This window comes from Microcaecilia unicolor, chromosome 5 (assembly GCF_901765095.1).
Source record: "Microcaecilia unicolor chromosome 5, aMicUni1.1, whole genome shotgun sequence".
Taxonomy (NCBI): Eukaryota; Metazoa; Chordata; class Amphibia; order Gymnophiona; family Siphonopidae; genus Microcaecilia; species Microcaecilia unicolor.
Window position 1 is genome coordinate 184,901,333 of NC_044035.1, and position 27,816 is coordinate 184,929,148.

At 46.0% G+C, this 27,816-nt stretch overlaps 1 protein-coding gene across 1 annotated transcript in view; it reads left to right on the forward strand.

Annotated features, from left to right (window-relative positions):
• Nucleotides 1-27,816, forward strand: part of CARMIL2 (capping protein regulator and myosin 1 linker 2) — a 591,305-nt gene that overhangs the window by 462,846 nt on the left and 100,643 nt on the right. The window contains 2 exon segments of the mRNA XM_030203654.1: nt 11,832-12,234; nt 16,820-16,939. Of these exon segments, the coding sequence (XP_030059514.1) occupies nt 11,832-12,234; nt 16,820-16,939 (523 nt within the window).

Here is a 27,816-nt window from a genome sequence, read left to right on the forward strand (position 1 = left end):
GAAACCAGACAGAATAGTACAGATCGTCGATCCTGCACAGTCATTGCCAACTGAAAGCCATGTCTTTTTCACAAACACAGATACACCCTAATCCACTATAGAATAAGTAGTAATATTTAAACTTTCTATTTAGACAAAAATTAAACTGAACCCCCAAGATGCCAGACTCTGCATACAATGCAACACCACAGAAACAGAAAATGTCCCCTAGTACTGTGCAAAATATAAAGACAGCAGATGTAAATTTGAAAAAAAAACTAACAAATACCAATCACCACTTTACAAATTAACAAATAGAAATAAAACAAATATAGAAGATAAAATAATACCATTTTATTGGACTAATAGATTTAGCTTTCAGAGGCCAAAACATCCTTCCTCAGGTCAATATAGTATAGTACTGTTACAGTATCCTATCCTGACCTGAGGAAGGGGGTTTTGTTCTCCGAAAGTTAGCCAAAATGTATTAAAATTAGTCCAATAAAAAGATTACCTTGTTTACATGTTATATTATAAACATTTATTAACACATCTACAATACTACTTTATCCTAGAGCAAAAAAATAAAAATATATATTTTATTTACAGTTTGTTGTCTGGTTTCTGCTTTCCTCATCTTCTTTTCACTGTCTTCCTTCCATCCAGCATCTGTCTTCGGTCTCTCTCTGCCAACCAGTGTCTGCCCTCTCTGCTGTCCCCTCCATCCAATGTCTGCCCTCTCTCCCTGCACCTTTCATCCACATCTGCCCTCTATCTCTGCCCCTTCCATTCACTGTCTGCCCTTTCTATCCCTTCCATCCACTGTCCGCTCTCTCCCATCCATCCAGGGTTTGCCCTCCCTCTCGCTCCCCCATCCAGGATCTGCCCCTCTCTCCGCCCATTTTTTCAGCCCCCAGTTCCAGTCCCACTATCCCACCAGTCCCCCATTTCAGCCCCAGCCCTTTTCTCCCACCAATCCTGAGCTTCAGCCCCCCAGCCACTTCTCCCTGTCCACTTTTCAGCCCCCAGTCCCCAGTTTCAGCCCCTGCCCCTTTTCAGTCTCCCTTATCCCACCTACCCTCCTTTTCAGCCCCCAGTTCCAGCCCCCTTCATCCACATGCCTTGTATTAGGGCCCCCCTTTTCAGAACCATTCTCCCACCCGACCCACGCATGCCCCATTTTCCCACCAGCCCCAGGCATGGCCCCCATTTACCCATATGGCCCCTTCTCAAACCCCAGTGCCAGTCCCGTTCTCCCATCCGAGAACCCCAGCCCCCTCCCCACCCGTCCCCTTCAACCATCCAAGAACCCCCTCCCCATCCCCTTCTCTCATCCGTGAACCCCCTCCCCACCTCAGTCCCCTTCTCCCATCCAAGAACCCCAGTCCCCTCCCCACCCGTCCCCTTCAACCATCCAATAACCCCCTCCCCACCCCCTTCTCCCATCCGTGAACCCCCTCCCCACCTCAGCTTTAGAAATGTTAAGTAGTAGTAGTAGTCTCCTTCCCATTTGAGGACCCCTCCCCACCCTTCCCCCACCTGAGAACCTCCACCCCACACACCCTTCTCCCATCTGAGTCCCCCCCGAACCACCTACCAGCTCCATTCTCCTGCCGCCCACCACCCTCACTGCCTTTAAAAAAAGAATTTGGAAGCGCCGGAGGGACAGGCAGCGCCTCGCGTCTGCCCTGCTACTAAAAATCTCTTCGACATCATTGGGCCTTCTCACATTGAGTCCTGCCCGCCCTTGCAGTAATTGGAAGTTACCTCAGAGGAGGGCGGGACTCAATGTGAGAAGGCCCAACGACGTCGAAGAGATTTTTAGTAGCAGGGCAGACGCGAGGTGCTGCCTGTCCCTCCGGCGCTTCCAAATTCTTTTTTTAAAGGTAGGACAGGGTGAGAGCAGCGGGAGCGGGGCACCCCCCGCCCGCTGACATCCGGGGCGGACCGCCCCCACCACGCCGATATCGCGCGCCGTCGGAGGGAGGGAGGGAGGACTGGAGCTCGGGCGGTCGGGGCGACCTCAGAGCGCGTGGCCCTATGCGGCCGCCTCGGTCGCCTCGCCTTAAGACCGGCCCTGCTGGCCAGAGCTGCCTTCCACCAAGCTTGGCAGATGGGGGGCAGCATCCTGGAGCCACTGACAACTAAGCATGTATGGGGTGCTGGCATCAGTGGCTTGAGGAGTTGCTGCTGCCTGCTGGGCTTGGCGGAGAGGAGTTCTGGCCATCTCTACTGGAGGTCCCCAGCTGAAAGACATTGGGGAACCTCATCAGCTAAAGTATTTATATTTTGAGTTGGGGAAGTGCTGGGGGAGAGGGGGGAGAGAGAAACTTTTGTGCCCACCCACTTTGTGCTCAGGCCCACCCAAAATTGGTTATCTGGCTACGCCACTGTATATTCTACCACTGGATTAGCACGGGAGTCCTTATTACCATCTCAATGGGTGGCGGTAAGGGCTTCATACTGCATAGCTATGCGGTAAGTGTTCTCTCACCGCATGGCCATGCTTGCTGGTGGCTTTTTTACCTGCTGCGGTATAAAGGGCCCTGGTGCTTGGGAAAAACGGCCCCCACCACTAGCACAGGGCCCTTTTTCCCACATCTTGATAAAAGTACCTCTTAGATTGTGAGTCCACTAGGGACAGAAAAAGTATCTGCATATAATATACATAAACTACTTTCATTGTACCCATAGAAAGGTGGTATATCCATGACTCTAGATCTATACAAAGTTATCCTCACAATGTACACACTGATGACATCTTACATTCATTATGCAGACTCTCTGTCTTAAGACCTTTCACAATTTCAGGTAGGTATGGATACAATCTCCTCTTGGCTTCACAGAAACCTTTTAATTCTTAACCACTTGAAAACAGTGACCATTTGGATCATGGGATGCAGGAGGGGAGGGGGGCATAGCTTCAGTCGCTGTAACCCCTTTCTTCATGGTTTTCTAATTGCTGTTGTTCCACACTTCAAATACCTTGACATTATCCTACATCATGAACTTTGCTTTGAACCATATATCGCTGCTTTAGTCAATACCTGTTTTTTTCTCATTGCAGCAATTCCCAACAGTTATTTTCCTGACCAACCATCTCAGCTTTCTCTTCTCTATGCTCTTTTGGTTTCCAGATTGGACTATTGTGAAATTATCTACTGTGGTCTTCCTCAGACACTGATACAATGCCTTCAAACTGTACAAAATTAGGCTGCAAGGATTTTAGCATGTGATAAAAACACCTCTCTACTTAAGCATGTGATAAAAAATTGAATCATATCACACTTTCTATCACTGGTTCCCTTTTACCATATTAAATATAAGATACTTACTCATACTCATAAAATTCTCTTCTCAGGTGTCTCTTCCTATCTCTCATCATCTGTTATTCCTTCCTAGAATCTTTTACTCCCTTAATGATTGTTTACATATTCCATCAGTTCATTCTGGAAGACTTGATTAAACCAGGATTTGTGCTTTTTATGGTTCTGTGCCTTCTTTTTGGAATGCTTATCCTGTCCCATTCCCAATCTAGAACGGTCCTATCCAGTGGTGTGCTGGAGCAGGCTCTCACAGGCTCGCAAGAGCCGGTTGTTAAGTTTTTAAGAATTTTGGGAGCCGGTTGTTAAAGTAGGGCCCTCCATGGCTACTTTAACAACTGACTCCCAAAATGTGGGCTTGGGCCACCTGCTGAATTATCTTTTACTTTGCTGGTGGGGATGCTGAGCCCTGCCAGCCAAGTAAATAGACTACTGCTGCTCCCCGCTCCTTGTTTCCAGCTCTGGGCAGCAGGCTGGGACTTCTAGAGCATGTGAGAGAAGTTCCAGCAGGCTGCTCAGAGCAAGACGTTGGGAGTGGTGGCAGTCCATTTAGTGGCTGCCAGCAAAGGTATGCCTAGTGTGCATGCATGAAGGGAGGGAAGAGAGAGAGGCAAGTGTTGCTCCCCCCCCCCCCCCCCCCCCCGGCCACCCCTGGCCCTTCCAACTGCAGAGCTGGAGAAAGAGCCTGTTGTTAAAAATTTACCAGCACACCCCTGGTCCTATCAGAAATTTAAAGTAGATTTATAGACCACTTATTTCTTAAGGCTTTTGGCAAGTGGGTGGGAGGTGGTGTGGCACCAAGAGCATGATGATCTCTTCGTATCTGGTATGTATGATCATTGTTTGATTGTATGACTGGCTGGTTGTGTGTAGTCCTTTATGATGAGACTTTCCAGTGACTGTCCCTTTCTCCTTTTCTATTTAAAACTGGCATTCCTTTCTGTTTTACATTAGTTTTTACACTGCTTTGTTGTGCTTATAGGAAAGATAGTATATGTGGAGGTGTATTTTTGATATAATGTCTAAATTTGATTTTGGATGTTTTGCTGAAAACATCCAAAAATCAAGTAGTGAACATAGCCATTTTCCAAAGACAAGCAGGCCTATAATTCTCACAAGTGGGGTAATGTGAGAGTGCAGGATCGCCAGGTCTTTTTTTACTATGGTGAGGAGTGGACGCCATTTTCATCTGTTCCTCAGAGCCCGGTTCAGAAGAGCTTTTTCTGAGTGCTTTGTTTTGCATTTTTACCTTGCAATTTTTCTTGTTTCCGTGTTTTGGTTTCCCCTTATTCCTTTCCTTTATTTTTTTAGATTCTTTTTTGTTTCATTTCTTTTTTCCGTGTCTCTAGGCCATGTTTAGGCCTTGACTTTGGTCGGGTTCTCCCTTTTTCTCTGGTTCTTTGCCCCTTTTTTTGCACCATCGAGTTGTATGATTTGGCCATGGAAGTTTTTCCTTCCCTGTCCATGAAAGTTCCCAGAGGCATTAAGCACTGTTCCCGGTGCATTTGGACCATCTGTGGTACAGACACCCATTCTTGGTGTCTTCAGTGTTTGGGGCCTGATCATAGCCCTTCCAACTGTGTCCTGTGTCTTTGTATTAAGAAAGCTGGCCAGAGAGGCTCAACGTGAAAAGATTTTTGGAGCCCAGTCCGAATCTTCTGCCTCAGCCTCAGCATTAACAGCATCTGCGTCATTGGTCCGTATGGCTGCTAGACCTGTCGACACTGGGAGCAGTTGTGCATCGAGTGAGTCTTCACCTGCCTCGATGCTGACTGCTCTGCAGGGCCTTCAGGACTGATCTGCATCGGACCTGACCCCAAGGCGACAGGAGGATTCGACATTGTCCTCATCATCCTCGATGACCGGCTTTGGGCGAAGGCCAAGAAGCATCAGCATCAATCCCCCTCAATGCATGATGCCGGGACCTCTGGGACGCCAAGGGATTAAGCACTTGAGATGTGTCAGCGCTGGGAAGACTGATCCCACTCCATACAAGAGATGCTGCTGCTGAGGTTTCCATTCAGCAAGGTCCAGCCTCCTGTCTCGACCTCAACAGTTCTGCAGCTTGTCTCTGAGTCGACGCCCCAACTTTCGCGGTGTTGGCCCTCGATGAACACATCCAGACCTTGCTCTCTGAGCTGCTGGCTGGCTTTATTCAAGAGAGTGTATCGGCATCGAGGGTGCTTGCACCTGCCATGTCTCTAATTGCAGCCCCGCTTGGCTGTCAGCCTGCAGTGAAGCCTCCGATGCCAGTGTCATGTGCGTCTCCAGTGTTGACTGCTGCCCAAGTTAGCACTTCCTGGACGTCGGTGGAGGAAGCTTTTCTGGAGTCGATGTAGGAACCTCCTCAATGCCCCTCTCAGGAACATGGTTCCTCTAGATCAAGGTAGACTCATCTCAGCCTTCTCCACGGGAGATTTTGGCTGATACCCATGAAGAGTGCTCTTGGGAGTCAGATTGTGGCCCTTGATACTTCTCGGAAGAGGAGTCTTATGGGATACTATCTGACCCCTCACCTCCACAGGAAAAGAGAAAGTCTCCCCCAGAGAGCCTTTCCTTCCCCGCTTTTGATAAGAACATGGCGGCTGCCATTTCGTTTCCTTTGGAGGTGGAGGACGAGGCAAGGGCCAAAATGCTTGAGGTCCAGGACTACGAGTCTCTTCCTAGAGAGGCTGTGATGGTCCCACTTCATGAGATCTTACAGGATGTTCTCATGTGGAATTGGAGTCCTCTCTGTCTGTCCTGGTACTCCCCCAAAAACTGACACCATGTACCGGATTCCGAGTAACCCTGAGTTAGATAAGCCTCAGCTGCCTCATCATTCCCTGGTGGTTGAATCCACCCTCAAAAGGGCCAAGAGTTCTAGAGACTATGCTTCAGCACCCCTGGACATGGAAGCTAGAATCTTGGACTCTTTTGGATGTAAGATGTTTCAGGCCTCTATGCTTGTGTCCCATGTTCAATCTTACTAGCTCTTCATAAGCGTGTACTTGCTGGACTCTGTGCACAAGCTTCTAGATTTCGCAGACACTGTCCCTCCAGAACAGGCTAAATTGCTTCACCAGTTGGCCAAGCAGCAGAAGGTGTGTCGTAAGTGCTTGACTGGGGCCCTACAACACTTTTGATGTGGCTTCCAAGATCTCTGCCGAAAGTATAGCGATTCACAGACTCTCGTGGGTGCATGTCTCTGACTTGGAACTGACAGTTCAGCAAAGGTTGACGGATGCCCCATGCTGGGTGGGATAATCTTTTTGGAGAGAAGGTTGAGGAGATCACTGACTAAATGTTTGTACGTTTGGGTAGCTTGCCAGGTGCCCTTGACCTGGATTGGCCGCTGTCGGGGACATGATGCTGGGCTCGATAGACCTTTGGTCTTTTCCCAGTATGGCATTACTTATGCACTTATGTAAATCAAGAAACACACATGCCATCCATTCTCTCTCTCTCTCTCTCTCTCACTGGGTGCCTTCTGCATCTGCCTTCTCCTATAGGAGGTATTTTGGTAAGTTGAGGAAGGGTGCCTACTACTCGCAGAGATGTAGATACATTGCCTCCTCTCACCTGCCTCAAACTCAGCACACTCGTTCCCATCAACAGTGTGCGCCTAAGGCCCCAGTAGCTCCCCTGTTGAAGCAGAGAGCGAGTTTTTGACTGGCTCCAGCAGAGCACAGCCACAGTAACAGTGACCCTACCGGATGACTTGCTGGTTAGGGGGAGGCTGAATTTTTTTCCACAAAAGGTGACTCCTTGTAACCTCCAGCCGGTGGGTTCTTCAAATAGTCTGTCTCGGTTACGATCTGCATTAGTGACAAAGACCAACAAGTTGCCCACCGAGAGCTCATTACTTCAACTCTCACCATGAGCAGGTACTTGTAGAGGAACTCTCTGCCCTTCTGAAGGCCCATGTGGTTGATTCTGTTCCACCAGAGAAGGAAGGTTGCGGATTCTATTCCATGTACTTTCATGTGCAAAAGAAAATAGGGGGATGCATCCCCCCTCCTAGACCTAAGAGCCCTGAACAAATTTCTGATCAAAGAAGAGTTCAGGATAGTTCCCTGGGCACCCTTTTCCCCACAATTTGGGAAAACGATTGGCTATGCTCTCTGGACTTGAAGGATGCTTACACTCACATCCTAATACTTCCAGCTCACAGGAAGTATCTATGATTTTTGCTGGGAACACAGCCCTTCCAGTACCACGTATTTCCTTTTGTCCGCGCATCAGCTCCCAGGGTTTTTACCAAATGTCTAGCAATAGTCACAGCATCGCTACACAGACTGGGAGTCCAGGTGTTCCCTTATCTGGATGATTGGCTGGCGAACAGTACGTTGAAGGACGGTGCTCGGTAGTTCATGCAGAGGACTATTTAGGTGTTCGAGCTACTAGGGTTCTTTTTAAATCTATCCCGTCCCATTGGCACCCTGCCTAGCAAGTGGAAATCATTGGAACCCTGGACCGACAGAGGACGCTCTAGTTGCACTGGCTTCTTGGGTTCGATCCTCTCAGCAGGTCACAGCTCAGCAGATGTTGAGGCTATTGGGCCACATGGCGTCCATAGTTTATGTGATGCCTATGACATGTCTTCACATGAGAAATGCCCAATGGACCCTAGCTTCTCAGTGGTACCAAGCCACAGGGAATCTGGAAGATGTCATCCAAGTGTCCCCAGAGCTAGCTCACTCCCTGTTGTGATGGACCATTCAATCCAATTTGACTCTGGGACTTCCATTTCAAATGCCTCAGCCGCAAAAAGTGCTAAGGATGCATCTCATTTGGGGTGGGGAGCTCATGTAGATGGACTCCACACTGAAGGTGCTTGGTCTGCCCAGGAAACAAATCTTCAGATCAATCTCCTGGAGCTTTGGGCTGTTTGGAACGCTCTAAAAGCTTTCACGGATCAGCTGTCTCACCAAATTATATTCATTCAAACAGACAATCAGGTTGCAATACAAGCAGGGGGGAACTGGATCACACCCTATTCTCTTCCGTGCCACTTATCTGGTGGACATAAACAACAGTCTGGGTGACAGACTGAGCAGGGTCATGCAACCACATGAGTTGTCTTTCAACGGGCATCACCCGGGAGATCTTCCAAGTGTTTGGCACCCCCCCCTCAGTGGATCTCTTTGTCACTCAGATCAATCACAGAGTCCCTCAGTTCTGTTCCAGGCTCCAGGCCCATGACAGACTAGCATCAGATGCCTTCCTCCTTCATTAGGGGACAGGACTTATGTATGTGTATCCTCCCATACACCTCATAGGGAAGGCTTCTGAAACTCAAGGAAAAGTGTGGGACCATGATTCTGATCGTTCCTTACTGACCTCGACAGATTTGATTTCGTCTTCTTCTGGAGTTATCCTGCAAAGAACCATGGAGATTGGAGTGTTTTCTGACCCTCATCACGCAGAACAAGGGATCTCTTCTCCAACACAACCCCTCAGGGCCTAGATGTTTTTGCTAGCGTTCAGGAAAGATTCCACAAGAGATGTTACTCTTTTAAATAGAGGAGGTTTGCCATCTGGTGTGAGGGCAAGGCCCCAGATCCTATTCCATGCCCTACATAGACCCTGTTTGAATACTTTCTACACTTTTCCAAGTCTGGCTTTAAGACCAGTTCCGTAAGGGTTCACCTCAGTGCAAATAGTGCTTATCATCAACATGAAGAGGGTAAGCCCTTCTCTGGACAGCCTCTGTTATTCACTTCATGAGAGGTTTGCTTTTGTCAAGGCCCCCCATCAAACCTCCACCTATGTCATGGGACCTCAACATCGTTCCCATTCAGCTGATAAAAGCTCCTTTTCTGCCACTGGATTCCTGTCATCTGAAGTACTTGACCTGCAAAGTCATTTTCTTGGTGGCTGTTACTTCAGCTTGCAGGGTCAGTGAGCTTCAGGCCTTAGTGGTGGATGCACCTTATACTAAGTTTCAGCACATCAAAGGACTCCTCCGCACACACCCTTCCTATGGTTGTGTTGGAGTTCCATCTGAAGCAGTCGATAGTCTTTCCAACATTCTTTCCCCAACCTCATACCCATCTTGGTGAGAGCGCCTTGCACACCTTGGACTGCAAGCGAGCATTGGCCCTTTACTTGGAGTGGATTAAGCCCCACACACAGTCCACCCAACTTTTTGTTTCTTCTGATCCCAACAGGATGGGGGTTGCCATCAGGAAACACACAGTCTCTAATTGGCTGACAGATTGCATTTCTTTTGGTGGGTCATGTCAAGGCTCACAATCTCAGAGCCATGGCTGCATCAGTAGCCCTCTTGCGGTCAGCCTCCATTGAAGAAATTTGCATGGCTGCGACGTGGGTTTCAGTTCACACATTCACATCTCACTACTACCTTGATCAGCATACCTGACACGACAGTTTGAACAGACAGTACTGCAGAATTTGTTTGGGGTCTAGAATCCAACTCTACCCCGCTATACCTGTTTTGTTCTGTTCCAGGCTGCACTCTCACACTGTTTGTATATAGTTTCAGGTTCATTTGTGTTATGTCCTTGCCATTGCGAAGCCCAATTGACCTATGGTTGTTGTTTTCGGTGAGCCTGGTAAGTAGGGTTTCCCAAGTTGTGAGAATTATAGGCCTGCTTGTCCTCGAAGAAAGCGAAGATACCTGTAACAGGTATTCTCTGAGGACAGCAGGCCTTATATTCTCTCAAACCCTCCCACCTTCCTTAGGAGTTGTCTTCTCTTTTTTTCATATGCTATAGTAGTGGACTGGCGGTCCCACACTCTTCTGGTGGGCAGGAAGGCACTCGCGCATGTGTAGTGGAGTGAGTCCCTTGCTCCACAAATATCTTTTTAGCTTGAAATAACCTCCAGACTGGGCAACGCGGGTCATGTCACCCCACTTTTGAGAATATAAGGCTTGCTGTCCTCTGAGAATACCTGCTAGTGGTGAGTATCTTCACTTTTTTGAACCAGAAAAACATCTGTCTTTTTGTTTAAAAAATGGCCATTTGCTAGATGTTTTTGTGCTCACTGCGGCTATTTTTTTTTTGGGGGGGGGGGGGACCATTTTCAAGTTCAAGGGGAAAAGCACAAAAACAAGCTGTATGGGATGTATGGGAGGGGGACCAGCATTCTTAGTAAACTGGCCACACAGACATTCCAGCAGAGCAGAGGGGCAGTGGACTTCACATAAAAGTTCCCAGGTACACATCTCACCATTACCCCCTTATATTGTATGGTGAGCCCTTGAAAACCTACTGTACCCAACTGTACAGCACTACAATAGCCCTTATGACTGCAGTTGTCAACTATATGTGGGTACAATAGGTTTTTGGTGGGTTTTTGAGGGCTCACACTTTCCACCACAAGTGTAACAGATAGTGGGATATGGGCCTGGGTTCCCTTCTCTACAGTGCACTACACCGACCACTAGACTACTCCAGCGATCTGTTATCTGCTCTAATAGGACTAGCTATAACATCTGAAGCTGTCATAGAGGCTGGTATGTGCTGTTTCTTTCGCATCTTTGGGGGGTAATAAGGGGGGTCATGCCTTAATCCCTCCAGTAGTCATTTAGGGCACCTTTTTGTGACTTGGTCATGATTGAAACAGGTGTAGACCAAAATGTCTAACTTTTAGCCCTGGACATTTTTGCTTTGCTCCATTATTGCAGAAAAACATCCAAGTTTCGGGAATGCCCAAATCCCACCCTCTACTTGCTCCCGACATGCTCCCTTGTGATTTGGATGCACTGCATACAAACTACGTAGAAAAATGTCTTAAAATGTCTTAAAATGTAAGCCGCATTGAGCCTGCCATGAGTGGGAAAGCGCGGGGTACAAATGTAACAAAACAAAACAAAAAAAATAGTAATTTGGATGTATTGGTAAAAAAAAATGTCCATCTGCCACTTTTTAGACATTTGTCTATTTCGAATATGAGCCTCTAAATGTAATAAACCATAAACCTATTTGCACCTGTCTCCAAACATGCCAATTTGAGCAAGAGCAATTGTGCTCTATTGGTGGTAGCTCTGGATGCCTATAAGGCACATAGAGTCCTGTGTTGCCTCTATAAAACAGGTGTGTTTGGGGAATTTTTACTGGTTTCCTGTTATAAGATTTGCTCCCATGTGCCTGTGTATCTACCTTGTATGTATGTTTACCCCAAGTCAATGAGTCCATTCATTGCATACAGTGCTGATCTATAAACTTGCGTCCTTTATAAAATCGCCCCACTTTGTCAGATGAAAATGGGAACAAGAGGGAATAAGATGGGAAAGAGAAGAGAGAAAAATAAGAGTTTGGGATATGTAGACTTCACTATCAAAAGGAAAAGTGATAACACACCTGAAAGACAAAAGAGTGTACTGGGGGAAGACAGCACAGGCAGGTGGTGTGGCTGGGGAAGGAGACAAAGTAATTTGAAAAACCTGCAAGAAATTGAAATGGAATGCACTTATTTTCTTGTTCATTTGATTAAAAACACCTGTCATTTATGGTACCTTTCTCTGTATTTGAACCCAACTGATTTTCTTGCCTTTGGGGATTTTCTTTTTTGTTTTTGCAGTCAAGTTCCAATTGAAATATGTCAAGAGTCTGCCACACTGTCGTCATCTAGTTCTAGGACCTTCAAAAAGAAAATAGGAGATTTCTTTGCATTTAAGAAACCAAAGTCCATCAAAGGGCCAAAGTCAGAAAAAGAGTTCGAGGGAAGCCCTGTGGTAACAAAAGTCAAACGGCCATTGCTATCGGACATTTTACGGGCCCCAAGCAGGGTAGGGGAGTTGGCGAAAGCAGCAATCAAACCTGAAGATGGAGGACCTAGGGATTCCAAGTCTATTATTGAACAGAGCAGGACACCAGATGCTGCAAGGAGAATCAAACCCCGATATTCCAGAGAAGGCAAATCCCAGTCATTGATCCTTTTGTCTGGAGAGGATGAAGATGCACTGGCACTGAAACACGAAAAGGTAATATTCATTCTAGTATCAGGGCGCTGGGATCACTCTTTTCAGGTCAAATCCAGCATATTAATGTGGTGGGTGGATTTACCGTAGTACAGTAATAGAACATTAATTACCAATCATGCAGGAGCCTTATAAGGACAATGACTGTACTGTATGCCTGATATCATATCAGCTACCCATAAATATATTCCTGATCCAAAACAAGACAAAAGGGTAATTTGCAGGAAGGACAGCTTATTTATACAGAAGCTTATCATAACCTTAGAGAGTAAGAAAAATCTGTCATTTGATTTTCTTGACTGGTGTGTGGTATAGGTTTGCTGTTTCTTATAAGTGCTACTGACTCTTTGACCCTATGAATCCCTTGCTTGTCTGCAAGTCAGCCTTGTCATAGTAGATGTAACAGGTTTTAGGAAGGTCAGGTTATCTCTCAGCTAGTGGCAGTGCACTGGATCATGGCAGCGGCAGCACTCACAGTGATCCTGCTAACCTGAGCCTTTCCTTGTGTACTCAAAACAGCAGAGCCCTGATTTAATTACCACTGCATAGGCAGGAAGAGAAGAGTGAGCTCTTTTTGAAAGCTGGGCCCCATACCATTTAAAGATTAGTGGGCAGCAGCTGAGAGATTTGAGCACCTTCCTATAGTGCATTATTTACAATCCAATTTTTCTTTAATCCCTCAAAAAGATTCTGGAAAGTAGAGGGTTGTCACATAGATGCAGTGCCAGTGTAACCACTGGGCAAACTAGGCAGTTGTCTAGGGCAGCAGCTACTGGGGGGGAGGGGGCAGCACAGAACAACTGCAATCAAGGCAAAATAATAGGTCTGGATAGCCACACAAACTCAAAGAACAATCAGCGTGTACTTTTACTCACAGGTAGAGTGAGTGATTTTGAAATAGCTCACTTGCCTGGATAAGTAGCCATTTACCCAAGTAAATGACTTTTGGTAATTACCCTCATTTTGTATGTACATATGAAGCAAAGTTTAATATTTTAAAAATGTGATATCTATCTATGCATTTTTATAAGATTGCTGTAGGATGAGTGATGCGGTAGAATCATGATTGTTGAGTTTATGATAGAAGTGGTTGGGGGTGGGGCTAGGGCATGAGAGATAATTGAAGGCGTTTTTTACTAAGCTGTGCTCACATTTTTAGCGTGCGCTAAAAACGTGAGCATGCCTTAGTAAAAGACCCTTTGAGAGAGGGGTTGCAAGGCTCAAAGTTTGCCTTGGGCCTCCAATTCCTTTGCACCAGCCCTGCATAGATAACACCATGATTTGTTTTTATGGCATTGAGTTTTCTATATGTTAGAAGAAGATGCCATCAGATGATAGTGGTTTATTATTTGGTATTATGCATGCTGCGGTTTTACTAATTTCTGAATTATTGATTGCTTGCAAGAGTCATAGAAAAATAGCATGTTACTTGAAATAAATATTTACTTTACAAAAATATTCATACTTAGTAACATCCCAGGATTAGGCTGCATAATATATTGCTAGATAATAAAGAGGTCAATCTACTAAAACACTGACAAATTCACAAATGAGATTTTGCATGCTAAATTGCTGACATGTAAAATACAGTGTTCACTATGTAAAATAAGTAAGGAGTTGCACAGTTGTGCAAAACAGTTCATTACTTATGGTGGAGATCAGGACTGTTTCTAAATTCAAGAAAGCATGGTACAAGAACAGAGGGTCTCTAAGGTTTTCCAAAGGTTTTCTGTTCCACTAAATCCCTTATTAGAGATTCAGAGTGGGTTTTAGATCTTCATAGTTGCCCAGGGCTGGCTCTGATAGAAAAGCTGGTTCAGGGCACCACAATCCTTTGAGCCAGGATTGTGGTGCCCTGAACCAGCTTTTCTATAAGTGCCTCCATGTAGTTCCCTTATAGCCAGCTTGACTGCATCAGCTCCCAACCAGCTAGCTTCTCCCTACTCCCCATTACCACATATTGAACCTTGGTACTCACTACCTCCTCACACTCATCTCCTTGACAACCCCCCATGGCCTCTTCCACATGTATCTCCACCATTTCCAGCATCTACTCTCCCTGTCCCCCCCCCCCCCCCTTTGCTCTTCTAGCCTGACATCTTCTTCCTCTCTTTCTCTCTTCTCATCTTTCTCCTTCCCACCCCCATAGTCTGACATCTCCCTGTTCCTTCACTTCAACCTCCTTCCAGCATTGCCATGTCCTTTCTCTATTCCCTCCCTCCCCCATGGGCTGGCCTATCTTCCTCTATATTTTCTCCCTCCTTACACCTGTGATCCAACATATCTCCTTCTCTTTTTTCTCCCTCCCTCTGTCCAGCATCTCATCTCTCCCTTCCTCCCTTCCATCCCTGGATCCAACATCTCTCCTGTCTTTTCACCCTTTGCTCTCCCCACCCCGGTTATCTGACATCTCTCCCTCACTCTTTTTCCCACTCTTCCTTCCCCCTCCCATTGTTCATCATCTTTCCCTCCCTTCGATCCAGGGTCCACCATCTCTCCCCCTCTGTCCCCTGGTCCAGTACCCTCTCTCCCTTCCCTCTTCCCCCAAGTCCAGCATCACCCTCTCTTTCAATCCCACCTCCAGCTCATGGATTGGTTTCCCATCTCTCCCTCAAACCCCTCTCTGCCTCTCTTTACAGTCACTGGCAGCAACAGCATTGAATGTATGTGGCCTGACCTGGAGCCTTTCCTCTGACATGTCCCACCCATGCAGAAACAAGAAATTGCATCAGGAGGAGCAGAACACAGGCTCTGGGTCAGGCCTGAGAGGGAGAGGGATGCTGGATCCTGGGGGGGGGGGGGGGGGGGGGGGCAGGAGAGAGAAAAGAAAGATGCCTGACTGGACCGGGGAGGTGGAGGTAGAAGAAGAGTGCTCTGAAAGCTGAGGTGGCGAGGCAGGCTTTTGGTGCTCTTGAACTTTGGTCCTGAGCCAGCCCTGTTTGGTATAGATGGGCAGGCTTGACAGGCCATATGGGGAGGTAATTCTCTATAGATTACCTAAAGTTAGTTACTATGATGATTCACGCTAAGTGCAATTTCTATAAAGGGAATTGTGTGCAAAATTGCTATTATAGAATACTAGTGTAAGTCTGTATTTACACGCCTAACTGCAGGTGTGAACAGTTAAGCTAGCTCAATGACCGATGTAAATGCTTGCATCTAATTGTAGGCAGTTAGGCTTGTAAGTGCTAGTATTCTATAACCCATGCGCATAATTGTTTAGCAATCCCTTGACCTGCCCATGCCTCTCCTAGGTCCACACCCCCTTGCAGTTGTGCTCTTGGTATTTTGCACACACAATATATAGAATACCAACTAATGGCAGGTATGTGCATTACTACTAATTAGTGCCAATTAAGACCAATTATAATTGCTAATGCCAATTATTAACTAATTATTCTATTAAGTTACATGTGCAATTGCCATTATTCTATAATTTATGCTCACAATTTTGCACATTAACTCCTGGATTCTATTAATGGCACCCAAAATTGCGCATGATCCTGAGATTTACACACAAATAAATTAATGAGCCATTAACAATCAATTGGCTGTTAATCAATTATTAATGTAAGATGGCTCCAATTTGGATTTGTGCACAGATCTGGCTATACGCAATTCTGTAACGATGCACACCCAAGTCCTCTCGCATGCAACCCAAAAGGGGGCATGGCTATGTGTGGGGCAGAGGCATTCCAAAGTATTGCGCAATATTGTTATAGAATTTGGGGGCTGCGTGACCAAGTTGTATGCCAGGATTTATACGAAATTTCAGTTGGTGTAAGTCCTCATACCCAAAGTGGGGTGCTAGAATACACACTAATCACTATTCTATATAGAGCGCTCAGCCTGGGCGCCCTTTATAGAATAGCGCCAAATGCAAATATTTCCTAGCACCTAATTTTGGCACCATTTACTGAATCCAGCCCTTTGTGTATAATTGTTCACACAAGTTTATAGAATTAGGGGATGGTGTCTGCCATCATTTTCTGTGTTTCTATGAGTAAGTAGTTATCACATACAAAAAAGTGTGATTCCTCATTTTTCTACAAAATATTCACTACATCTCATAGAGTTCAGTTTTATGGAAAATGACTGTTTGCACTTTTTGGGATGTGATAATTATCTTTGTGAACATAAGTAATTAGCTGCTTTGCACCTCAGCTTTTTTACTTTGTTGTCCACAATTTTGCATGAAAGTAATATATCTATTATTTAAATGGGCCAGTAATGCAAGAAAGAAATCATGCATTACTGGCCCATTCCTGCAGAACTATCTGCAGGTTCGTTCATCAGCCTCTGAAAGAGGTGCTTTGCAGTCTTAAAGGGGGTATATATTAGTCCTCCTCAAACAGGGTAGCTAATACATACATGAAAATAATACAAGGCAGAAAAGAACAAGTCTGTAATATGCTGCAACCCTCCTTTCTCTCCCCCCCCCCCCCAAAGAATAGAATGTTCCTTGATGGATTCCCTAATTACAGGAGTTAGATGAATAAAAAGAGCCCAAGCTGAACATTACACTATCCCTTAGAGACAGCATGAGAAAAAGGTCACTGATGGTGTTTCAATTTTATCTTACGTTTAGAAAAGGCATTCTGAGAAGGGTGATGGAGAAATATGCAATTCATTTGAGCAGCGTGTTCATGTCATGCTGCAGCGGATTGGAGTCACCAAAGTTCTGTCCTCTGAATCAAGGAAAAAACAGGTGAGGAGAGCTTCCCTTTGCTCTAATAGTTACTGATCTATGGGGTCCTTGTACTAAGCTGCGCTAGGCGCTAACATGTACCTAACACAGTAAAAAATAGAGCACCATGGGACAAGCTCAGGCATCCTGCGTTAGCTTTGAAATCTGCATGTGCTAACCATATGCTAAAAGAAATTTCACATATTTTTTGAAGGGGGCGTGTAAGGGGCAGAGAGTGGGTATTCCTGTGCTAACCAGTTAGCGCATCTACATTACCACACGCTAACTGGTTAGTGCACAGATACTGCATAAGCCCTTACTGCCTCCAAAATGGGTGGCAGTAAGTGCTTATGCAGTAATTTTTTTAAATGGCTGCATGCTAATTGCAACATTAGCGTATGGCCATTAATGCAGGAAATCAGGGTGCAATAAAACTGGCTTTGTGGGAAAGACTCACATAAGGGCTTGCTAAGGCCACTTTTTACCACAGCTTAGTAAATATTTGCTGGGTGTTCAAATGCTATGTTCCTACATATATCAATGCCAGAAATTATCCTATTTTTATTACAATTTTTAATATGCTCTTAAATGTCTATTAAATAATATTTTTGTGCTCAGACATGAAGCTCAAATGTGAAATATGTGAAATAGAGCCACCATCCATCCCATCACTGAACAAGTCCATATATAATAATATTTTAAATGTTCTCAGTGTTTATGTAAAAAAATACTATATCTTCAACTTATCTTAGTATAGGGCTTGTGTCTGATGTCCAGGAGAAGTTATTAAATTCCAGTGCTGATATTTCTTTAATGATAGCAGTTTCTTGGATCAGAGGCCATATGCTGAAACTGCTGGAGGGCGAATATTTACTCACCTCCTAACCTACAAATGAGTAAACGAAGGAAAAATAGGCAAAGTGACCTGCTCACCAAATAACACATCTGCCTCAGGACTGCAGATTCCTGTCTGGCCCTTGGGGCAGTCCTCTTTAATAAGACATAGCAGTATGGGTATACTTTAATCAATGCTCCCTGACTGTTCTCTTTTCAAAGTGTATTTATTACAGTAAAAGCCCACACTACAAACTGTGAGGTATCCTAATGGGTTTATAGAGCTGCCAGACATTAAATATATGGTGTAAGAGAAGACAAGTTTTGTTTCTGAGGTGAATGTATTACTTTTGTACAGTAAGCACAGTATTGCTGGTCACAAAATCCACTGACTGGCTACCATTGGTTTAGCCAGCAAGTTTTTAATTATATAAAGACTGCCTTCTCTCCTGACTCAAATTTCCCTGCCCTGTCTCCTGATTCCATCCCTTTTAATTTAGATGGGGGAGTCCTTATCCACAAATCCTCTCTTTACTCCCTCTCATCTAGTTCTGATAGAGAGTCCTCCTCCACAGCTACTTTCCTTACTTTGTCCCCTCAGCTCTTCTCATCATCCACAGCCTTCACTGTTTTCCTTTTTATCCCACGTACACTCCCACGTACCTCCTGGGATCTTGGATTCAACTGAGCTTTCTAACACTTGTTCGTTCTCGGCACATGCATTTGCTGAACACTGCAGCATGTAACATTTGGCATTTCATTCTTAACAGCTAATAGGATACTCAACCAACTTCTGCATGCTGCCTCTTAGCACTCTCAGAAAGAACATTTTTGTCATAGCAATATTTAAAGATCTGAGATACTGACTAGGGGTGTGCAGCCAAAATATTTTTGTTCAGTTTCCCATGTCGTACACAGGAATATTTGTTGTATTATATATTTTTTATTTTTGTAGGGTGGGGGCCCAATATAAATAGTGCATACTCTTTGGAAAGAGTGTGCACTATCCCCTTAATTCTATAAACTTGTGTGCCCAATTTTACATTTAGAATGCACAGTGGGGTGCAAAAGTTATAGAGTAGTATTAGTTATATCCTCAACTTAATGTAATAATTAGCTGCTAATTGATGTTAACCACCAATTATTGGCTATAATTGGTGTTAATTGGTGCTGATTCACACTAATTATCAGTTACTTGCGTTAAGTGTTCTTAGGATTCTGTAAATTGCGCATGCAAAATTCATAGCACACAGCTACAAGGGGGCATGGATCTTGGATGGGCATGGGCAGGTCAAGGGTGTGCCTAGCACTTACGTGCACATCTTGTAGAATACTAACAGTTACATGCCTAACTGTCTAATTTAGTCATAAGCATTTATACCAGCTATTGAGCTAGTGTAAGTATTTACACCTAAAGTTAGTTACATAAATGTGACTGATGCTAGTATTCTGCGTGTGCAAAGGCAATATAGAATTCACACTTAGGACTAAATTCAGTAAATTGTGCCCAAATTTGGGTGCTGAAAAAAATGCACGTGAGCGCTAGTCTATAAACGGTGCTCTGAGTTGGGTGCAATTTATAGATTAGCAGGTAGCACCGAGATCCGTACCCAACTTTTAGGCACGAGGATTTATACCGACTGAAACCTGGTGTACATCCTCACACCTAAATTAGGTGCAAATCCCCAAAATTCTATAATACTGCATGCATCTTTAGTGAATGCTCCGACCCGCCCATGTGCCTCCCATGGCCATGCTCCTTTTTATTTATTTATTTATTTATTTGCTGCACTTGTATCCCACATTTCCCCACCTATTTGCAGGCTCAATGTGGCTCACAACATGCAAACATTATAGGATAAGAATTTCAAAATATAGATACAGATGGGTACGTAGAATATCAAAGCAATCATAATAACGGAATAATTTTACAGTTATTACAAATAAGAGTGCATAAGTAAATCATATTGGATTGGAAGTGGCTTGAAAAATCAACATTACATAACACAATGATATCAGGACAAGATATAATTATTCAGTCATGAGGATGTAATTAGGATGGACAGATAGGAGGGTTCCTTAATAGTTGTGATTGGAATAATTAGGAAGTCAGATCATTATGGGGAATCTTTATTGTACGCCTTTATGAATACGTAGGTGTTTAATAACTTTCGGAAGGTTGTTAAGATGTGCACATAAATCCAAATTGATGCCAATTAACACCACTTATTGATTCTTAGTGTCCACTTCTCCGAGTACAAGCAGGCCATAATTCTCACAATTGGGTAATGTGATCCTGCGTTGCCCAGTCTGGAGCTTTTAACAAGCTTTAAAAGAGCTTTTGTGGAGCACGAGACACACTCCACTGCGCATGCGCAAGTGCCTTCCCACCCACCACGAAGCGCAGTTACAGCAGTTGTTTTTCTACTGCAATGAAGGGTGATCGATATTTTATCTTGCTGTTCACACTGCTCAGTCTGAAGAGCTTCCCAAGTGCCTTTTGGAATTTTTTTTTTCGCTGTTTTGGTGTGCCCATGTTTGGGTTCCCTCTTCCTTTATTGTTTTTAGTCCTTTTTTCCCGCTTATAGGTTTCCTTTATTTTTCCCCCATCACTGGTTTGTTTTTAGGCCATGACCGGCCACATTCTCTCGTGGTTTTTTTTCTTGGTGCCTTGCCCAAAACTGTACCTGGTGCAGTCGGACCATCTCTGATAAGGACACCCATTCTTGTTTTTTATGGCCTGACCATATCCCTGCTGTGTCCTCTGTCTTCGTATGAAGAAACGGACCCAGTTAACCAGAGTGGCTGAACAAGAGAGGATTTTTGGAGCCAGGTCCAATTCCTCAACATTCCGATTCAACAGAATTGACATTGAGGTCAGTGGCCTCGGCATCAACATCGGGTACTGCACCAGCATCGAGAGTGTGAGTACATATGGCTGCTAGTCCTGTAGACAAAAGGAGCAGTGGTGTATCGAGTGAGTCTCCACCAGCCTAGATGCTGACTGCTGTGCAGGGCCCTCAGGACCGACCAGCGTTGGACCCGACCCCAAGGCGATGTGAGGATTCAATTTCATCCTTACTGGCACCAAGGAGCCTCGATAATCGACTTTGGGTGAAGGCCAAGAAGCATTGGCATTGATCGCCCTCGACACACAAGTCCTAGTAGCTTGAGCACTCAAATAGTCCTCTGCATGGACTCCCAAACATCGTCCTCAGAAATGCTCTTCACCAGCCAGTCATCGAGATAAGGAAACACAAGGACCCCCCCGGTCTGTGTAGTGACATTGAGACTACCGCTAGACATTTGGTAAATACCCTGAGAGCTGACTCAAGGCCAGAGGGCAACACACAGTACTGGAATTGATGTGTTCCCAGACGAGGTTGTAGATACTCCGGTGGACTGGAAGTGTCGGGATGTGTGTATATGCATCCTTTAAGTTCAGACAGCATAGCCAATTGTTTGCCTGAATCATGGGGAGAAGGGTGCCCAGGGAAAACATCCTGAACTTTTCTTTGACTAGGAATTTGTTCAGGGCCCTTAGGTCTAGGATGAGACACATAAGAACATGATTGGCCTCACTGCGTCAGACCAATAGTCCAGAAGTACCTGGCAGAAACCCAATTAGCAGCAACATTCCATGCTACCAATCCCAGAGCAAGCAGTTGCTTCCCCATGTCTGTCTCAATAGCAGACTATGGACTTTTCCTCCAGGAATTTGTCCAAACCTTTTTAAAACCCAGATACGCCAACCGCTGTTACTACATCCTCCAGCTATCAGTTCCAGAGCTTAACTATTCGTTGAGTAAAAAAATATTTCCTCCTATTTCCATGTAACTTCCTTGAGTGTTCCCTAATCTTTGTACTTTTGGAACTCAAGGAAAACCGCAGGACCATGATGATGATGGCTCCCTACTGGCTTTGACAGATCTGATTACTTCTTCTGGGGTTATCCTGCAAAGAACCATTGAGATTGGAGTGTTTTCTGACCTTCATCACGCATACCAGAGTGGAGGAGTAGCTTAGTGGTTAGTGCAACCAACTTTGATCCTGGAGAACTGGGTTTGATTCCCACTGTAGCTCCTTGTGACTCTGGGCAAGTCACTTAACCTTCTATTGCCCCCAGGTACAAATAAGTACCTGTATATAGTATGTAAACCACTTTGAATGTAGTTGCAAAAACCACAGAAAGGCAATATATTAAATCCCATTCCAGAATGAGGGACCTCTTCTGCATCCCAACCTCCAGTCTCTGGCCCTCAGAACCTGGATGTTGAGAGCCTAGAATTTGCTTCCCTGTCTCTTCATTAGGGTGTCTCCTGAGTCTTGCCTGCTTCCAGGAATGATTCCACAAGAGTTGTTACACTTTTAAATGGAGGAGATTTACCATCTGGTGTGAGGGCAAGGCCCTAGATCCATTTTCTTGGTGGCTGTTACTTCAGCTCATATAGTCAGTGAGCGTCAGGCCGTAGTAGTGGATGCACCTTCTACTAAGTTTCATCACAACAGAGTAGTCCTCTGCACCGTGAGTTCCTGACGAAAGTGGTGTTAGAGTTCCATCTGAACCAGTTGATTGTCTTGCCAACACTTTTTCCCCGACCTCTTGCCCATTCTGTCGAGAGCGCCTTGAACACCTTGGAATGCAAACAAGCATTGGCCTATTACATGGAGCGGACTTGGTCCAACAGACAGTCTGCCAACTTTTTGTTTCTTTTGATCCCAATAGGATGGGGTCGCCATCGTGAAACACACAATCTCTAATTGGCTGGCAGATTGCATTTCTTACACTTATGCCCAGGCTGGGCTGACCCTGGAGGATCAGGTAAGAGCAATGGCTGCGTCAGTAGCCCACTTGCAACCAGTCAGCCTCTGAAATTTGCAAGGCTGCGACATGGTCTTCAGTCCACAGATTCACATCTCATTACTGCCTTGAGCAGGATACCCGATGCGACAGTCGGTTCAGGCAGACAGTTTTGCAGAATCTGTTTGGGGTTTAGAGTCCAACTCCACCTCCCTTGGCCCATTTAATTTTGTTCCAGGCTGCACTCTCACTTAGTTTGTATATAGTTATCAGTTTCATCTGAGTACTGTCCTCACTGTAGTGAGGCCCAATTGACTAATGTTTGTTGTTTTCAGTGAGTCTAGATGCTAGGGATACCCCAGTTGTGAGAATTATGGCCTGTTTGTCCTCGGAGAAAGTGAAGATACTTACCTGTAGCAGGTATTCTCCAAGGATAGCAGGCTTTTTATTCTTACAAACCCTCTCACCTCCCCTTGGAGTTGTCTCCTATTTTTTCTTTCTTATGCTGTAGTATTTAACTGTATTAACTGCGCTCTCGCAGCGGGTGGGAAGGTGCTCTAGCATGCACAGTGGAGCGTGTCTCGTGGTCCAGACAAGCTCTTTTAAAACTTGTTAAAAGTTCTGGACCAGGCAACGCGGGATCACACTACCCAATTTTGAAAATATAAGGCCTTTGTCCTCAGAGAATACCTGCTACAGGTAAGTATCTTCGCTTTATTGGCACTAATTAGCTCATTATTCAGTTAAATTGCATACACAGATTGCGCATGTGCCCAAATTTGCGCATGTAGTTTTGAACGCCATTATAGAATTTGGGGGGGGGGGGGGGGTAGTGGATATCATCCCAGCACTTTACTTTAGGCAGTCTATAGAGAATTACCCCTTATACGAAAATAGGGTACACTATTTGTGAAGAGTTCAAACTATTGAGATCTCACCTTTAACAATAAAAAGCTACATTGGAAGTGATACGTTCCATGTAGTATTAACCACATTTATTTGGTTTTAGCTCATGCATTTTAAGTAGTACCTGAGTTATATTCAAATACAGTAGGTATTTCCCTGTCCCTGGCAAGCTTATACCGCCACAATACCGAACTTGTGGTGGTCAGCATTTTTTTCATCCTGGTCATTGAGGGCAAAAGCAAAGCAGGATATTCAGCAAGGCACTGAACCCTCCAGGTACAAAAAAAGAAAAATTAGATTGTGTGCCCATGAGGGACAGTGAAATTATCTGCATATAATATATATAAACTATTTTGATTGTACCTACAGGAAGGCAGTATATCAAATCATGACCTTCCATAACTTAAGACCAGCGTTTTATAGAATACTAGTACAAAGCTGTGTTGGTGTGCCAAAATTTAGGCACACACCCTTATGACAGGCCAATGGCTGGTGTAAGTTGGCACACCTAAGTGTGCCATGCAACTGATAGTATTCTATAAATTGTGTGTGCCACTTGGTGACTTGTCCAAGGCTCACCCATGCTGCACCCACATGTACACCCGTCACAGTTTCACACTAAGTAACTTTGTCGTATACTTTATAGAATAGCACTCAGCACTTATCCATGCAAATGTCAATTATTAGTGCCTCTGATATGCCTAAGTGCTAGAATTCTGTAAATTATGCATGCACTTGGTGCCTAATAATAGGTGCTGAATAATACAATGAAGGGGATTATTCTGAGAGGGGTAGTGTTAGAGTGGGGGGGGGGGGGGGGGGAGGGCGAGGGGCCTAAAAGATAATTGGGGATTGCAAGGCTAAAAGTTTGACTGGGCTCCCCTAATGCACCAGCCCTGTAAATGTTACGTCCCTCAACTGTTCGACGCTCCTCCCGGCTAAGTTATTCCTCAGCTCTGTCCAAAAGGGACAAGGTTCAGTCTTAGGAGGGTTTGTTTCAGTTTCCTAAGTCTGGCAGCCATCATCCGGCTTGGAGCAAGGGCAGCAGCCATCTTGGCTAGCTCAGGAGGGGGCGGCCATCTTGTATAAACGAGAACAGGAAGGAACTCCATATTTGGTCTTGGGAGGATCTGCTATGGGGGCAGCCATGTTGGATTCACCTGAGTTTGGTTTGCTCAGATTGCTTCACTATTTAAAGCACTGCCTCCAGGCCTTCATTGCTTTGGCCTCAATTGTTCTGAGGAGTTGCTGTCGAGTGCTGTTCACCGATTATCTTCTGTTCCTGTGTACCGGACCTTGGCCAGTTTTCTTGGATTTTGCTTGTTTACTGCCTGCCTTGACCCTGGACTGCTTTTGACTATTCTTTCCTATTGGAGTTCTGGTTCTGGACTGTGTCTTTTCTCTGACATCCTAGTCAGTGGCTGTGCAACCCCGCTGGTTCCAGAAGTCCTGGTGGCCACCTGCAGCTGGGAGCTCAACTCTCGGTGAACGGTGGTCGCTTCCCAGGTGAAGCTAGGGGTTGTCTGGCTGCCTGACTGAGTGCGGCATCACTCCATCTCAGCCGTGCTCAGTCGGGGCACAGGGGCTCACTATTACAGGGTCATAACAGTAAATGACTTATTCAAGGTCATAAGTAGTGGTAGTGGAGTTTGAACACTGGCTTCCTGTCTTTTCATATGCTGGTCTAACCTCTAGGCCAGTGATGGCGAACCTTTCAGAGACCGAGTGCCCAAACAGCAACCCAAAATCTAATTACTCATCGCGAAGTGCCGGTACTCATTATGGGCGGGGTCACCACATATGACTCCACCCCATGATAGCCACACCCCCTTACACCAGCCTTGGCGCATATAAACAGACATCATTGAAAATATTATACTAGTATAGGAGAAAAAAATAACATGATTTTCTTTCATTATAAATCATTTCTGTAAGTTATTACAGCTCCAGTATACCCAGTGCAAAATAAGACAGCAGATGTAAATTCTCAAATTGGACATATTCCAAACACTAAAATGAAAATAAAATGATTTTTTTCTACCTTTGTTGTCTGGTGATTTTGTTTTTCTATCCATATTGGTCCTAGTCGCTGATTCTGCTGCTATCTGTTCTCTTAACTCTGTTTGCAGGGCTTCCTTTCCATTTATTTCTTTACTTTCCTCCTTTCTTCTTCATTTCTTGCCCTCCATCCATGTCCAGCAACCCTCCTCTCCCCTCCAGCCACAAATGTCCAGCCACCCTCCTCTCCCCTCCAGCCGCCCATGTCCAGCCACCCTCCTCTCCCCTCCAGCCACCCTCCTCTCTCCCCTGCCCTTCCCTCCAGCCACCCTCCTCTCCCCCCTGCCCTCCCAGTGGCAGGCCTCCCTCCCACCCAGCACCAGGCCACCCAGCATCAAGCCTCCCTCCCTCCTACCCAGCACCAGGCCATGCACCCACCCAGCACTCCCACCCAAGCACCAGGCCTCCCACCCAAGCACCCAGGCCTCCCTCCCTCCCACCCAGCACCAGGCTATCCACCCACCCAGCACTCCCACCCAAGCACCAGGACACCCACCCAAGCACCAGGCCATGCACCCACCCAAGCACCAGGCAGGCCTCTCTCCCACCCACCCAAGCACCAGGCCATGCACCCACCCAGCACTCCCACCCAAGCACCAGCACTCCCACCCAAGCCTAGCACCAGGCCACCCACCCAGCACCAGGCCTGCCTCCCTCCCACCCAAGCACCAGGCCATGCACTCACCCAGCACTCCCACCCAAGCACCAGGCCACCCAAGCCTCCCTCCCTCCCACCCAAGCAGCAGCAGGCAGGCAGGCCAGCCACCCATCCAAGCACCAGGCAGGCCACCCAGCACTCCCACCCACCCAGCACTCCCACCCAAGCACCAGGCCTCGCTCCCACCCAAGCACCAGACCTTGATCCCTCCCTCCCACCCAGCGTGCACCAGGGCACCCTCCCACCCACCCGGCGTCAAGCATTCCTCCCTCCCTCCCACCCGGCACCAGCCCGCCATCCCTCCCTTCCTCCGAACCCGAAGAAATTTAAAAGTCTTCCCTTGTCCGAGTAGGCGGCGTCAGCATCAGCAGTAGCAGCGAAAAACGTGCTGCTGGTTTGGCGCGTCTTCAGCCTTCTGTCTCTCAAGCTCTCTGGTCCCGCCCTAACAGGAAATGAGGGCGGGACCAGAGAGCTTGAGAGACGGAAGGCTGAAGACGCGACAAACCAGCAGCACGCTTTTCGCTGCTACTGCTGATGCTGACGCCGCCTACTCGAACAAGGGAAGACTTTTAAATTTCTTCGGGTTCGGAGGGAGGGATGGAGGCCGGGCGGGCTGGTGCCGGGTGGGAGGGAGGGAGGAATGCTTGACGCTGGGTGGGTGGGAGGGCTAAGTTTCGGGTGAGGCGACCGGCGGCGCGCGTGCCAACAGAGAGGGCTCCGCGTGCCCTCTCTGGCACGCGTGCCATAGGTTCGCCATCACCGCTCTAGTCTATTCTTCCACTCTGTAAAGTGACCAGAACTCATTGAAAGTGTCAGATGGTATCTTTGGGATCTCAGACTCTCCACCCACTTCTCTCCATTTCTGGATTTAGAGCCAGATGCACTAAACCTAACGAGCCAGTAACATTGTTTTTAAACCAGTTCTAGCCGGTTTAGCGAGCTAGTAAAACGAGACATGAACAAAAGGGTTTTCTGAGCCATATTCCTGTCACGATAGCAGCTTACAAAAACAGAATGCAAATGATCTAAAAGCTATTATAATGAGCTAATTAGAATTAGAATGTTCGTGCAAGGCGATGCACAGCTGTCTTCCAACCCCATGCACAAAAGCAGTCCCTACCTTTACTGTGGAAAACCTAACGGGAGGTCTGCACCTCTCGTTAATGCCTGGCTGGGGCTGCCGTGTGCTGTTGCTGTTACAAGGAAGTTGTTCCTCCCTATGGCCATCATCTACCAAATTATACTTTGGTTTTGCTGGGCATGAGAGCTTTTTTTTTAAATGCAAGAACCATAACAGGCACTTCTGTTGCAATTTATTGGAGGCTGTAGACGGCTATTATACACGCAGCTTGTCTGCATGTATGAAGCCGTCTTTGGCATTGTGCCGCAGAGGGAGAGAGAGCAGGACCCTGGAAAGAGAGAGAACTTTCCCCCTTAGGCAGAGGTAGAGAGAGAGCAAAGATCCGAGGGAGACCCAGGTCTCTTTCAGCCAATCACAGTATGTTTAGCTGGCACTGGTGACAGCTAAACGCACTATGATTGGCAGGCACTTATGCTTTTTTTAAAATGCAAGAAGCATAACAGGCACTTCTGTGACAATTTATTGGATGTTGTAAATGGCTATTATACACTCAGCTTGTC